The sequence below is a fragment of the Diadema setosum genome, chromosome 12 (genome assembly GCF_964275005.1).
Source record: "Diadema setosum chromosome 12, eeDiaSeto1, whole genome shotgun sequence".
Classification (NCBI taxonomy): domain Eukaryota; kingdom Metazoa; phylum Echinodermata; class Echinoidea; order Diadematoida; family Diadematidae; genus Diadema; species Diadema setosum.
In genome coordinates this window covers 4,238,082-4,254,689 of record NC_092696.1, presented here as the reverse complement: position 1 = coordinate 4,254,689, position 16,608 = coordinate 4,238,082, and the positions used below count along the sequence as shown (strand labels likewise).

The window sequence follows — 16,608 nt, the reverse complement described above, 5'->3', positions numbered from 1 at the left end:
ACGCATCACAAGCCATACCAAAAGGAGTTATACAGCCCACAATCCGTGGTATCGATACTTCAAGACAAGAAAGGCCCTAAAATGACCCAAGAGTTAGACACGTATTACATTTTACTATAGTTGATCATTGCTTGGCTTAATGCATGCAGGCATGCCGTTTTGGTCTCATGAACAGTTTTTGTTTTTGTTTTGTTATGTTATATTTTGTTTTTTTTTTGTTTTGTTTTGTTTTGGTTTTTTTTTTTTTTTGGCTGGGGTTAGACTCGTAGGCCTTGTTTGCCAGTGTCGGACTGAAGGAGCTTTTTTCTTTAACCTAATGTCCAATTCAATTCAATTCAAAGTTTATTTCATTTTACGACAAAACATATGTTTCGCTTCCTTTGATAGCAGAGAATAAGGTAAATAGAACATAGTGAAATGAAAAGACTGTACAACAATTGAGGACCTATAGTAATCATACATTTTATAGTAAAAAAAAAAGAAACAGAAGTGATAAAAGTGAAGTATATGTATACCGTTGCTTAAAGTGCGAAAAATGGAGGGACCCACTAAAAAGACCGAGCTTGTAGTATGTTGACCCTCTGGAAAAGAACATCGATGGAAAGATAAATTGAATCATCGTAGATACAAAAAATAACAAAGTGGAAGAAGTCTGTGAAGCTGACAGGCAGTATGACTCGTAAGCAGTTTGACTCATGTACCTGGACCTTTCATCAATTTTGAGTTCGTTGGCCGTATGACTCGCGCGTGTCGGTCTCTTAGGACGACTCAATAAAGAATATGTCCATTGAATAATTTATGTGTCACCATGTTAAATTTATAATGCTTATAGTTATATTCATGCCATCGACCATTTCGTTGGCACTATCAAAGACAACCCCCTCCCACTCACACACACATGTACACCAAAACGCTAACGTTGTAGGTGTTTATACGTGTACCGTATTATTATAAATATTCATTATGTTTATTTTACTGTTCATTTAATGGAGTAATAAAGGAAAACATGTTTTATTCATTATTATGTTTCTATATCAAATTTCAGGAAAACGTGTTACTGCGGGTGTCATCATCGGACTAACCATTGGTGTGTCTGTTGTCATAGTTATTCTATTTCCCCTTGTTGGAAACTATCTTCAGAAAAATCATCCGGACTACCTACGGCGAAAACGTATTGGTCTAAATTTCTGTAAATTATATTGCATTCATTGTCTGAATGTGTGTGTGTGTGTGTGTGTGTCTGTTTGTGTGTGTGTGTGTGTGTGTGTGTGTGTTTGTTTGTTTGTGTATGAGTGTGTGTAGTGAGTGCGTGTGTTTCTGTGTGTGTGAGTACGTATGTGATTTTTTATTGTTTTAAAGATAGTATATTTGCTTGATTTTGATACAAAAATAACATCATTAAAGTCCCACATGTCCCATGTAAAGAAAACTTTTGAAATATGTTATAAACAATGATTAATGGATGTTAAGTACATGAAATATTCATGAAAAAAAAAATGCTTCAGACCACACATCGTAAGCGTATGCTTGAAGATTTGGTAGTGAAAGAGGGGAAATGAATATATATATATATATATATATATATATATATATATATATATATATATATGTGTGTATATATATATATATATATATATATATATATATATATATATATATATATTGTGCCCAAATATTATTTGAAAACCACCACTGATATTGATGCTCTTGTTGTTGTTAATGATGATGATATTTCAGGGTCTGGCTGGAACCTCTGCTGGCGAAGACCAAACATACCAGAAAGATTTCATGAGGAAGAAGAATTGATGCTGAGTAAGAACAATAATTATGTAGATAATCACAATCGTATTCGTTTTCTTTTTACATCACTTTCGTTGTACAGTAATACAACTGTAAATGCAAATAGTAGAAAGAAATAAATAGATTTTGTAATACTGATGTTGGATTGAGTGACTTGTAATGATATCCTCTATCAGCAATTATTGTTTATACTAGTAAATTTATCGACTACTCATATTCCAGACCCTATTTTATTTTTCTTCTTCTTCTCTCCCTCTCTCTCAATCTCTCTCCTTCTCTCTCTCTCACTCCCTCTCTCTCCCCTTCGCTGTCTTTCTGTGTATACATAATTGTGCTATGTGCGCGTATGTATGTACATTGATATAATGCATAAATAAAATTGCGTTTTTGCTTTCTCTATTTGTTGGTTTCTCTACTAAGAACCATCATCGCTTACAAAGGAACAAGTACAGCAATGCAAGGAAGAGCTGAAGGCGTATTACTGTCTGTCACGACGCAAGGTCATGGTGGATCCACTCAACTTTATGGAACGTGTTGAATTAGATGAAATTTATACCAATTTAAGTATAATAGACCCAAGTTATGAACATAAGACACCAATAACATACTACGACCTTCTGGAAAACAATGGAGAGCGAAATCTCTCAAAGCGCCTTCTGATCCAGGGTGAGGGAGGTGTTGGGAAAACAACACTTTGCTCCAAGATTGCCTGGGACTGGTGCCAGGGACGGATTCTCCCGGATCTGGAAATGGTGCTCCTAATTCCTCTTCGTTATGTCAAGAACACAACAAGTATTGGCGGTATTGTCAAAACATACCTCTCTCATTCGAATACAGCAACAGAGAGAATGATAGATGACTATATTTCAGCAAATCAAAGTAGGGTTCTCATTATATTTGACGGTTTCGATGAATTTGATGAACGATTAAGTAAAAGAAGCAGCAGTGAGTTCATTCGCATTCTAGAAACAGAGCAAAACAATTCATGCAATGTAATTGTGACTACACGCCCTTGGAGGACAAATGAATTCATGATGGATAAAAGACTCGCCGAAGCTTACACTTTTCTAAAAATCGAAGGATTTAACAAAGAAAATTTATCAAGCTATATCAGGAGGTACTTTCGGATTAAACAGAAGGATAATCTTGCAGAAAGCTTGATCAGTTTTATGGAGGAAACCGATGGCATCCGGTCAAACATGGCCCCGTTTCCTATCTACTGTGCAATGCTTTGTCTCATGTGGAGTGACTACAGTGAGGAGAGACGAAAGGAAATGCAACAGTTGCAAACTTTCTCCAAGATTTTTGGTGAAATGATCTCTTTCCTGAAAGAACACTACGCATCAAAAGTTTGTGAAAATCTGCAGAATCAGAGCATTGTTGAACATTTGAAGGAAGCTGGTAGGGCAATTCTAGAAATAAGTGAGATAGCGCTAGAAGGTCTCTTAGACAGGAATCTTTCATTTCCCGAAGAACAATTCAAAAAGTGTCACGATGCCATGGAAACATGCTGCAGAGTGGGTGTTTTGACAATAGAAAGAAATGTCATCACAAGGGAGCGTCGGCGCGATGTCAACATTTCATCCTTGATTACGTCAACAGTTTCGTTTCCCCACAAACTCTTTCAAGAATACATTTCAGGAATATATGTTGTGCATTTATTCACAAGTGATCGCACCAAGTACAAAAAGGTTAAAAACAAACTTCTCAGTCGACCCGAGGAGTTCCGCTACGTACTCTACTTCACCTCGGCTTCAGGGAATGAACTCGGCCTGGATATCATTGAGGGCCTTGTGAAGTCTTCTGACAAGTATTTCTGCGTTGACGTTGCGTTTGAATGTCATACTGAGGAGGCAGCAAGGGCAGTGGGAAAACAATGGGATGATTACAATCTATTCAATAAACCAGAACACACAGTGTCAGGAGTGGTGTTCATGGTGCGCTATAACCAAGTGGTGAGTGACGCAGTTTGAATATTCATTTGAAATATTTCAGTAAATGTTGTGTAGAACAAGAATAAGATTTCGTGTGTGTGTCTGTGTGTGTGTGTGTGATTGTCTTTCCATTTGTGAAAGTGAGTGCATAATCTTCAACCTCAACAACTGTACTCAAAATAGGTTTCAAGACCTGACCACGTCCTATTAATTACGGAAATCGTTCTGAAATCGTTCTGAAAATCTTGTAAAATTGTAGTATCCATCTAAATATAATATCGTTAATGTAGAATGACTGTCTTCCTCGCATGATACAGTTGTTTGAATACTAAATTGGTGTGCGAGTTAAATCTTAATGCATAATTTACCATCTGCAAATGAAACAAAAACCAAGCATTAGTGCTGGAAAATAGTTCTAAAATATGGGGTATGGATAGAAACAACCACTGTAAAAACTCAAATCTGTACAGTACATGCCAAGTATTGTTAGATACACAAAATGTGACCAATATTCATAATAACATTTTTTTTCCAGACTAAACCACCAACAATTATGGTTTATTGAGAAAAATACTGATATCCTCGTATAGTTTAGGCTTTATTGCATATATATATATATATATATATATATATGTGACCCTGCAAAAATGCACCTCAAAACAAAGAAAAAGTCGCCAGACATGAATTTTTAGTTAAGACCATATTCTGAAAGAGCAGACTTTAAGCTTTAAAATGATGTATAACTCAAATCAAATGGACTCTCCTAACCTATTTAAATATTTGAAAGAAAGCAAAAACTCAGGAAAAGTGTGAACTGAGAAAAGAGGCTCTGAAGTACAGTGTCTATTCAAGCGCTTAATCTTTACCAAACCGCGCTGGTTGTGCGATGAATGGGACAAAAAACAGGAAGTAAACCACCAGAGTAACAACAATGAAGGGGTTATCAGATTAAAGTGAAATTAAGCATGACTCATTAACACCTTCTTTCCATAATTAATGCCAACTTTCAAAGCAGTAGCACTATCTTTTCAAAAGTTATTAGAGTTGAAAGTGAAGAGTGTGGACAAGGTTTTGCAGAAATGAAAAAGGGATTCTAAAGACACACCTAATCATTTTATTCTACCAAAAATGTTCGAGATAAACTGCTAAAAAAAAACACACACACTTTCCTGCCCGTTTTATGATACCAAATTTTAGCATAATGTAAAAGAAGACCTGGTCTTTCAGAAAATATGAAAATGTCAAGTTCGGCTAGGTTGACCCATTTCACTTATTTTCAGTCCTCACGCAAAATCAGTGTGTGCGACTTTATGGTCGTTTTTAGGTGCACGGTCACATATATATATATATATATATAAATTATATATATATATATATATATATATATATATATATATATAATGGTGTTTTGTGATACAACGGACCTGCATATATGCATTAAATGGAATATCTGGAACTTTTTTTTTTCATCACTGCTCCCAAAGAATAACAGGGCCTTTAACCGTCACGTCACATCATTCATGTATTGTTATAAATGAGAACGTTGTTTGTAAATGTATATACTTTTTTTTCGTTTTTGCTTTTAGAAAACAAAAATAGTTATGATGAATCAAGCAATATATCCTTATGGTAGATTAATTCCACGGACAAAACAATGTACTTGAATACTCGAGTAAAATCAAACCGATTTGCGACGGTAACAATTTCGCCAAAAAGTCTCATGTAGTACTCAATTGAGAATATTGGGAACATTGGAAATACAGGAGCCGCTGTGTATACATAAAAAGGATACATCATATGGGTACTCTTTAGAGTAGGCCTACATACTTTTTGGTATCTTAGACAAACACCTGTTTAGGTTAAAATAACATGGATGCTGATTATTCAAGTCATATCTATCGCCCCTCTTCTCTTTCTTATAATAAATCGAGAATTAATTATTTCCTTCTTCAGTTGTGATTAGTGAAATTACAATATAAATCGAATGTGTATCAAATGACACCTTGTACTCTGAGCTCCAGACCTCCAATCAACTGCGTGTTCTTTATCAACCTTATTCTTTTGGGTATAATTACTTTCCTCTATTGTCAATTAATGTTCATTCTATCAGCAATCGTTATATATGGACGAAGTGAAGTGCGGAAGAACTGTTTCACGTGACTTGGCGGAAGGCATGTGTTCCAGCTGTGTACTGCGTAAAGTACGAATAGGTAGCTCACAATTTCACGTAGAATTCTACAAGATCCTCCGAGCAGAAGCTTCGAGTTTTCAGGTAAAACCTTACGTCTACTCACTGCATTTCTAAAAACGTATTTTATTACTTTGCACAGACTGGGAATACAGACGGAATGTTACTGAGGTATTTCAAAAGTCACCTGTAAGGATCAAGGCCGACGGAGCGTTTTCAAAAGTGTGTGGGGGCACTTCCGGGTTTGATGAGCTAACAAGCAAAAAAAAAGTCCTCAGCAGCTCATCTCTCCCTTTCCACTTACGGGTTTCTTCGGCTGTCAAGCAAAATGATAACAATAAAAAGGGTCCTCAGCGAAAAAAAAAAATAAAAAAATAACCTTACCGCGATCACACTTGAAGATTTCTATCTATTCCTTTTTAGTGCCACTTACGTACTTCCGGGTTAACAAAAAAAAAAGTGTAGGGGGCCCAAAGTGATGAAACCTTTATGTATTCCTTTGTATGGTGCACAAAAAAGTGTGGGGGCCCGAGCCCCCACACCCCAATGCGCTAATTTTATCGCTCTGATCGAGAACATTTCTCTAGTCCAGCTCGGGAAATTTCCGAAATAGCGGGATAATTTGCGAACTAGGGCGCTATTTGATAATGTGAAATCGCCTCAAGAAATTAGCGCGATTCATCCCATCATACCTAGCTTGTGTGATGGCCCGACACTGTTTGCGCATACTCAGCTGTTGAATTAGCTCCAAAAAAAAAAAGGCATAATTCTCTCCGGGCTGATGTTAATAGGAAATGAAATAGCGCACTAATTTGCTATCGCGAAAAATATCTCGAGCTTGGATTTTTATCGGGCTTATGTGAAAACGCCTAATCACAGCTAGTCCTTATTCATTCTGAAATGTAGTGTATGCAAGCACATGAAAAATATGCTCATTTTTAATTTGTCAGGTGCATGCATTTTACCATTTACCATGAATACAGGCTAACAGTGTCCAGGGCAATCCATCATGAATTATTAATAAAGTATTCATGTGCCTTGGAACAAGAGACCAGAAGTCTAGTCAGCAGAGGTCTGAAAAGGTGGTATCCGTGGTATCCATGTCTATTTTCCCGCGTCATTGTAAGCACACACTCACATTCACATCATTGGTTCTTGTGTAAAATTCAATTTTGTACAAACGGTTCAAATTTGACGTTAATCTCTGCATACTCAAAATTTTTGCATACTCAAAATGATGGCTCGCTATGAGAACGTCAATTGTTTGATCAACTTGCTACTTTTCTAAAGGCCCGGTCACACCGCCAGAACTTTGCTGGAGCGTTCCTGGAGCTGCGGTGAAAAAAAAAAAAAAAATCATCACCGCTCGTAACCGTTCACCACCTTTTACGCCGTTTACGCTCGGCCACCACTGATGGTCCCTCCTACCGCTCCGAAAGTTTTGAGCTGCACAAAATATTGCAAGGGGTGAGGAGCGGGCAATTTTCCGCTCCGGCAAAGTTCACCACCGCTCCAACAACGCCCAGTCAAAGCTTGGCAACGCTACACGCAAGTTCGTGGACGCTTGGGTCCGCTCGGCCAACGCAGAAATCTTGAACGCTGGACCACTGCTGCTTCGCCAGCTTTGCCTGGGCGGTGAATAAACGTTCCACAACCCACTTTGGTGGAGCGGTTGTAAGCGTTTTACGAGCGGACACGGGATTGCTGGAACAGTGTCGGGCGTTGAAACAGCGATCCATTGCGGTGATGAACTTTGGTTTGGCGTTGGTATGGAGGTGTAGGAGCGGGACCAGAATTTGGCTATAAATACTGGGAGAAATGGACCAGGAGCCCATTTGGAATTGAGCTGCCGTTGAGTGCAGACCTCATTTATATCGAATTTGCTCAAATATTGAAGTAAAATACATAACAGTATTTTTTCACAGTTGTTAAATATTTCTTGACACAACCAGTGGGCCACATATATCTACCTGACTCCATTGGTTCAGCTGCCTGCTCAGTAAAGATCTTCTTGGAGGCTGCTGCCTTTCCTTCTCCATCCTTCCTCTTCTTTTGTCCACGTGGCATGATGAACTTCAATTATCGACTTCTATCAAAAATCTATCGGAACTTCTATCAAAGCGATCCGTTCAGCTCCGTAGTCAAAAGCGGTATGCCGCTAAACCAACTTTAAACCCCCTTCAAACCCCAGCGTCACCGCTAAACCAACGCTCGCTACCGCCCGCTACCGTTAAACCAACGATAAAGCAACGCCGGCTTCAGCGGTGCACCGCTAAGGCAACGCCTGTGTTTTCGATTTTTTTTTCCCCAGTTTGTGCGCGATGACGACGTTGTCGAAATTCGCCCCCCCCCCCCTCCCCCCCCCCCTCTCCCTACCGTTCAAGGAACGCTCCACAAAGTTCGGGCGGTGTGACCGGGCCTTTACCATTGAAACGTTAAGTTTAATCATGAACATCATACAATACTTCGTACATTCCGTAAATTGTATTATAGTTTATTCTCGACATCTTGTATTTTTTGCATGTTACGTTACTTTTGACATTGATATGCTGTACTAAAAGCTATATTATTATATTTTTGAACCCACATCCTACAAGCTTTTTAGTAGGTTCCTCATATTACACGTCAATCATACGTCCTTATACATTTTTGTGCAATTTTGTATCAAACGGACAATTGTGCTAAAAACACTTCCTTTTTGTGAAATCAAATGAACTTCAAAACTTGTATGGAATGTGGAATATGGAACATGGATAAAAAACCTGGAACTTAACTTTAAAATTATAACACGGATACGAGACTATTTCATGCTTTGTATTCAAATCACCTCCAAAAAAAAAAAATATGTTGTACTCTATTCAGCAATTACCCGTATCAATTACAGTGTTATCTGAAGTATAGTTTAAGAACTGTTATTATTAATGATCAAAGTGGGAAATGTCTTTTGTAAGACCTAGTACAAAGAAACCTTTTTTTTTTTATACATGATACCTTATCCATGCCTAGGAACTTACCAAAATGAGAATTAGACACGGACGAAAGAAAATAAGTATGCACCTGTGCTTAAAAATCTGTAACAGATTTTTTTTTTCTTTCTCTTCCTGTTACAGATCAGCGATCTCGCAATAGGTTCTTATCTGGAAGAGAAGACATATGTCTCAGAGTCAGCAGCAGCAAACTTGGCTGAATTTCTTTGTTGTCTGCCCCATCTTACACGTGTCAAAATCTATATGCGTAGCATGCCGAAGACATTCTTCAGAACAGTTGCCTCACAGGCTTTACGCTGTAAAGTAAGAGTCAGTCACTGTCATCTGTCCAACAGGGTAGAGCTTAAAATAAGAGGGGGTGGTTACAACAGTTATGTCTTTGCGGTGGAAATGACTTCCAAAATCCAACAATCCCACGATAGATGGAATCAAATTGCATACTTTCCCATTTCTAATGTCAGGATATAGAGTGAGATTTGCAATAAAAGAGAAACAAATATAACTATCTTTAATGCATTGACATTATAAACACATGTTATCGCAATCCTACCGATACTCGACAATCAATGCATTTTTTTTTTCCCTGTGGACTGCTTATAATTGCGCAGTGTATCCGTTCCAGGGGAACCTATCGCTGGTGAATTAGGCCAGTATAATGGATCCCCGGTTCCCGGAAAAAATATGCAAGTACAATATATGCCACCGGTAGAACGTGGAGAGTGGAGGGGGGGGGGGGGGGGTTGCACGACAGTATTTTTTTTTTTTTTAGCAATCAATGCATATAAATATTAGAGGGTGTAACCACTCCCTCCCCCCCCCCACACACACACATAGCTTCAAAGTAGTAGTGTTTTTCTTTTTCTTTTCTTGTCCGCAGAGGAAACCTGGAATGGAATCGGCAGGTTGAAGGCTATTTTGTTAACCCTAACCTTAATCCTAGCTCACACGCATTTTCCAAAACGTGGCGCCGACCGTGACTAGGGCCATATTTGCTCGTTAAGATTTTTACTCATTTTCTGCACATGCTATTTGTGTAACTATGACAATATTGATGACATCCTGGACAAGGAATTACGAAAAAAGTCAAACAAACAACAAATACAATTGAGGACCTGAATATAAGAACGACCCAAGTCCAATTTTTGGCCAAATTTAGTTTGACATGGGAAATTGTAGTTTATGCATGGACTCATCTTGTGTATAAAATGATAAATCCTAATTACCCCCGGAAGTGCCTGAAATAAATGAGTTAAATCTTATATGAATGTAAACATGAAGGACTTGGGTCGTTCTTACATTCATATTATAGCGCCCTCTCTCGTCCTTCTCTCATCTCTATAGCAGAATATCATGTATATGAATCAAAGAACGACCCAAGTCCATATGAATCAAAGAACGACCAAGTCCATCACACAAAATGGCCTCTTTACAATTAATGTCAATGTTAATTGTCATAATAATATATGTTCTAAATTGTATATACAATGTTGCTTTCCCATCACAGTTAAATAGAATATTATTGGACAAATAAAAAAAAAAAAATATGAAGTTTTTTTTTTTTTTTAAGTTTACTTGAAATGGTCGTCCATGGACTTGGGTCGTTCTTATATTCATACACTCAATTGTCATTTGAAGTGATGAACACGGCGGGGAATTACAGGGAAAAATGATATTTTTATTTATTTTTTTTTTTTTACTAGCAACTGACTCAAGTGACTCATATATCAATGAAAGTTCAGTTGTTGTTTTTTCTTTGTTTTCTGTTTCTTTTTTATTTTTTTTTGGGGGGGGGGGTGCTTTCAATAAACTGTTATTGTCGTTAAGTGTTATCGTAACATAACCATTTCAGTAATTTCTGTTCGTTGTATGCATTTTACTTTTGAGGGCTTTAGGCTTCAGCTCCAGCTATTAGTTTCTTTGTAATGATTTACATATTTTTTTTTTTATATTTTGCCAAGTCAATGAAATGAATGATATTAATAAAATGAATGTTGATTGACAATTATTACCGTTACCATGTCCCAATCTGAGACTGGTCATGCTACCATTCACTGCCACAGGTATCCGTTGCTTTAGAATATGATACAGTGGTGTTTAAACAAGAAATGACGATTTACCTAGAAATGTAAATATGAAGAGTTTGTTCGCAAAAACCGATAAGTCCATTTTTTTCCAAATAGTCCAAGAGCATTAGGTCAAAATAGGCCTTAACCTGGACATTTTTGGTAACAAGCTGATTTTTTCAGGATAGGTCCAGGAATATGTCTAGAATAACATACTAAAAGTCCTCATAAATCCTCCATGAGCGTTTTCCGCAATCCAAGATGGCGTCCAAAATGGCCGCCTCTTCTGTTTTTCTCATATATTTACAAGTAGGTTTCCCCAAAACACACTTTACATGTCTAAACATATGTTTTGAAGTATGAGGAACTCATAAGAATACATCTTAAGAGATGTTGAAGCATGCAAGTACCAATAAGACCGCTTGAGCTCTTCCAAAAATCCAAAATGGCGTCCAAAATGGCCGCCATTTCCTGTTTTTTTCTTATAAGTTTGCAAGTAGGTTCCCCCAAAACACACTTTAAATGTCTAAACATATGTTTTGAAGTATGAGGAACACATTAGAATACATCTTAAGAGATGTTGAAGCATGCAAGTACCAATAAGACCGCTTGAGCTCTTCCAAAAATCCAAAATGGCGTCCAAAATGGCCGCCATTTCCTGTTTTTTCTTATAACTTTGCAAGTAGGTTTCCCCAAAACACACTTTAAATGTCTAAATATATGTTTTGAAGTATAAGAAACTCGATAGAATACATTTTAAGAGATGTTGAAGCACGCAAGTACCAATAAAACTGCTTGAGCTCTTCCAAAAATCCAAAATGATGTCCAAAATGGCCGTCATTAACAGTTTTATCTCAAAATTGTTTAAATATATATCATTTATTAATAAACCGTGATATTTCATCATGAAAATATTCAACAAACATTTCAATTAAAAATGTGGTTGCTGTCCATACAGTATTCAAATCAATTTGAATGTTAAAGTCTAGAAGTGTGCCCTTAATCGCTTATGACGTCACGAGGGAAACATTTAACCATCAGTTTGATGCTAAACAGACAGGGCGACATATTTTGCCGTATGGTCCATTTGATCGTCACCTAAAGCTCGGAAATTGAAAACTTTGTGCTCGCCTTTTTTTACCAACCAGATGCAGTTGATGTCTACATTGAGGTGAGTTCTATTTGAAACATTCAGTTATCATTAAGAAAGTAAAACTATTATTTTTGGTACTCATACTAAATACATGATCAAAATTTGTGTCTTCATGCATGTACTACACAGCACTGTGTAATATCACCTGACAGGGAATTTCTGTGTAGTAGTGTATCGTTACACCTAAAACACTGTATTGCATCATTTTATTTGTTTCATGTAGATGAAATGAATTATAACAAATATTTGTTACAAACTCAAAAAAGCTGCATCACTTCGGTGATCCCTCGCATTTATCCCCAAGTTGAATTATCCTTCGGGTTTATGCCAGGTTCAAGTGTGTGCGTGTGTCACACACAAACACACTGCTATAGCTTCTGACCACCCGAGCATTGAGAATTAAGGGTTTCTGGGACGAACACTGCACTAGGGCTTTCTATAACTCAGTCGGTAGAGCACCGGTTTAGCAATCCGGAGGTCTCGGGTTCGAATCCCGATGGAATCCCATTTTCTTTGCTCACTTTTCCACTAATGAAATGAATTATAGTATAATAGAAATCAGAGAGTGTATGACACTCCTACCTATTGGTACATGTATGCTGTATTTGTATAAAAGATGCATTTATTGTGTATCATGTCATTCCTATGTTGTGATATGCTAGTATACATTCATTATTAATAATAGTGGACATTTCATAGTGCTTTTTCCATTGGATACAGAGTGCTATGAGATGTCATCCCTGGTTGTCATAGGAGATAAAATATATTACCAGGCTGCGACAGTACAAGTGCAGTGCACATGTAGGGATAACAAAATAAGTAAGTCTTCAAGTCACATATTACATGACAGTGTATTTCTGTGGAGTAGCCACTATCATCATCATTTTCCTCTCGGGTTTCCTTGCGAGATTTTCTCTGCCCAATACAATTCCTACCAGACATTCTGGCACCCCAAAATGAGTTGATTCATCCGTAATTTAACTTCACAGGTATCAATATGTTAACATGCTACAGAACTGTGATTGTGATGTGTTATTGAAATTGCTGAATCATGTGATGGCATATCCTTCCCTCAAAGCATCTTTAATGTCAAAAACGTAGCAACCTGATTTATCATTTCCAAGCAGCTATGTGAAGTACGTTTCACATTCAAAAAAAAAAAAAAAAACCAATGTCCATGACATATTTCTGTCATTACAGATGATGGATGTGGTTTGCATCATTTGCAAAGAAACATCACCTGCTACAGTTGAAGTTGGGGAGAAGGGGCGGAGGACACTTGTGATGTCAAGTTTAGAACGTGGTGATGGCTTCCATGAGATGTTTCAGAATGCAACACCACTACGAATCCATGCTGTTTGTCGCAAGAATTACACAAGGAAATGTTCCATAGTGTCTACAAAAAGAAAATCATCCTGTCTTGAAGAAGATGAAGATGTGACTCAATTACGGTCGACTGCTTCAAAGACATTCGATATAAAGAATGATTGTATGTTCTGTTCAGATCCTATCACCCAGGACACTAAAAACCCTTCTCGTAGGAAAGATTCAGTAAGCAGTGTTCAGACCTTAGAGTTTCAGGCAACAGTATTAGATCGTGCAAGAGAGCGAGATGACAAGTGGGGCAATGATGTCTCTGATCGTGTGCAACATGCATATGATCTGGTTGCAGCTGAAGCAAAATATCATCGAGCATGTGCCCCATCCTTCCTCAAGAGAAAGTACGAGGGGGTGTCAACTGAAAGTATTCTCCAGGAAGCATTTCAGAAGCTATGTGAGTTTCTTGATGATAGTGATGAATACCAATACTCAGTTCAAGAGCTTCCAGAGTACATGGCCACGTTTTTGGATGGAAACGAGGGATACTCAATGAAGCATCTCAAACGGAAGCTCAAAGAACACTATGGTGATGATCTAGTCCTAACCAGCATCAGTGGAAAGTCGAGTGTCGTGAGTTTCCGTGACTCGGCGCACAAAATACTTCATGAAAAGTGGAGCAGTGATCAAGTGTCAGACGTTGAGAACCAAAGTAATCGTATAATAGATATGGCTGCTTCCATCATCCTCAACGATATCAGATTGACAGTGTACAACCGTGAAGAGTACTCAACATTAGATGGAACTGAAAATGGAGACACATTAATACCGAGGTCCCTAAAGCGTTTCGTACATAACGTAGTGGACGGCAAAGGCAAAAATGATCCGGTTATGAACAGGAAATACACCTCAATAGCACATGCCATCATCTCTGCTAGTAGGCCCAGGTCATTCGTGTCACCGATATTGTTGGGAATAGCTGTGTATGTACACCGTAAGTATGGATCTCGTGAACTGATAGACATCTTGAGCAGCATGGGCTTTGCTGATGACTATAAAGAAGTGCAGCGGTTTGAACAAGCTCTCATATCAAATGATGAACCATCCTATCACCTATGTGGCTTTACCCAATTTGCGTTCGACAATGCCGACTTCAACGTGGCAACAGTAACTGGTCACAACACTTTCCACAACATGGGTGGAATCGCTTGTGTTACTCCGCCCGGAGTCGTTGCTACCGCACCCATCAAACGCACAGTAAAATTGCAGTCGGCTGAGAAGGTTGGAGCATTTGGGCATATTCCAATCAAGACATACAGCAAACCTGCTGTTCCTGGCTTGCGGTCTGTTGTAATAGATCCCCTCAAGATACCTGACCAGGAGCTCCCATCTCTCAGAACCGCAATTGCCATAGACTCCTTCTGGGTGGCTGGCTACGTTCTGGAACTAGACTTGTGCCCTTCTTGGAGTGGTTTCATGAAAGTTGCCATGCAGACTGACCAGTACGAGAGGACAAGAGTAGAAGCTCTCCCCTTCATCAATTTGGACCCGTCCAATCCAAGTACCATCTACACGGCACTATGCTTTGCGCAGTCACAATGTGAAAAGCATGACTTGAAAATATGTGCAGTAACATTTGACCAGCCATTGTACATCAAGGCAGCAGAGATCGTAGCTTCCTCACAAGACCTAGACAAAGTAATCATTCGTCTTGGTGGATTTCACCTCCTCATGTCATATCTTGGTAGCATAGGCCACATCATGGACGGAAGTGGACTTGTAGAGCTATGGGAGACAGTGTACGCCAAAGGGTCTGTCATTCATATGCAGTCCGGTCATGCATTTTCCCATTCTCTTCGTGCTCACATTCTCACTGCAGCTGCCCTCATTGGAGTGTTACTGGATACACCTGGCATCTTAGACCGCATAGATAAAGAGCACTTAGCGAATCTTTACGTTGCACTTCTCAACCAGGACAAGAAGGCAACTAATGTAGCTGAGGAGGCGTGTGTGAAACAGCTAAGTCTGATAATTTCACAACTCCTTGACCAGGCAGCAGGACAAAGTAGGACAGGGAAGCTTTGGGTGCAGTATATCAGACAAGTGACTCTTCTGCAACGTTTCATTCGAGGACAGGTGACTGGAATCTCCATCTCAGCTGCGTGATGGACATGATACCGCATTTCCATGCTGCAGGACATCTTCCTTATGCCAAATCTGCCAGGTTGTATTTGCAACAGATGGAAGCCCTAGAGCAGACCATGCCAGGAAATGAATACACACTGTTTGCAAAAAAAGGGGTACTTCACTATCCGTCGTGCTGACTCATTCTGGGGTGGAAACTTCTCTGATCAGACCATTGAACAGTTTCTGATGCGGCAGCTGAAAACACATGGAGGACTGACACATGGACGTGGAATCACAGACAGTACGTTGGCAAAGTGGGTTCATGCTCTTCCTCGCTGTATTCCTATCTGTGATGCACTGGAACAGTTCACCGGAGTACACACTGGAACATCAGAGCAACACAAAGACATACGACAAAGTACCAGGTCAAGAGACAATAAAGACAGATGCATCTTTGTTGGATGGCTGCAGGCACATCCGCCATTTGCTGGGTATGAAACTGATCGCCTGGTCTCCTTGTCAACTGGTATCGTCGCTGACCCGTCTTTCGATTGTGATAAAGCTGTAGAGATTGGCCTTGCAGCGGCATCCGAAATGAATGGTAAGAAGTTCACAGATATCAAGCTACATCGAAAGGACAAGGTGAAGACCATCGGTGCCAAGAGTAAGACAGTGAAAATCAGGGGACAAAGCACTGATGTCAACTCAACGCTACTGTTCAATAGAATCACATGCGTCCTGAATAACAGCACTGAGATGGAATCGTTCTTTGCTTATGAACTTGCTCCCCAGCCACCTTCCCTTTTCAAAGACGGGGTGATGCGGAAACCAGCAAAGAGTTCTCTGGGTCTCCCGCTAAAGTCGTTCACCAAAGAATCCAACCTGCCGGAAAGTTGTCTCTTTGTTTTAGATGGTGGTCACCTACTGCAATCAGTTGTCTGGCCACAGCCGTCGACCTATGCTGATGTTGGTCAATCGTATATTTCGTACATCCTAAAACACTATGGAGCTCAATCAACGGTGGTGTTCGATGGATATG

General features: G+C 39.0%; 1 protein-coding gene across 1 annotated transcript in view; it reads left to right on the top strand.

The window, feature by feature from the left end:
- The window catches only part of LOC140236302 (uncharacterized), a 68,754-nt gene that overhangs the window by 32,185 nt on the left and 19,961 nt on the right, over window positions 1–16,608 (top strand). The window contains exons 5-8 of the mRNA XM_072316255.1: window positions 1,044–1,171; window positions 1,738–1,812; window positions 2,221–3,755; window positions 5,845–6,006. Of these exons, the coding sequence (XP_072172356.1) occupies window positions 1,044–1,171; window positions 1,738–1,812; window positions 2,221–3,755; window positions 5,845–6,006 (1,900 nt within the window). The remainder of the gene's footprint in view (window positions 1–1,043; window positions 1,172–1,737; window positions 1,813–2,220; window positions 3,756–5,844; window positions 6,007–16,608) is intronic.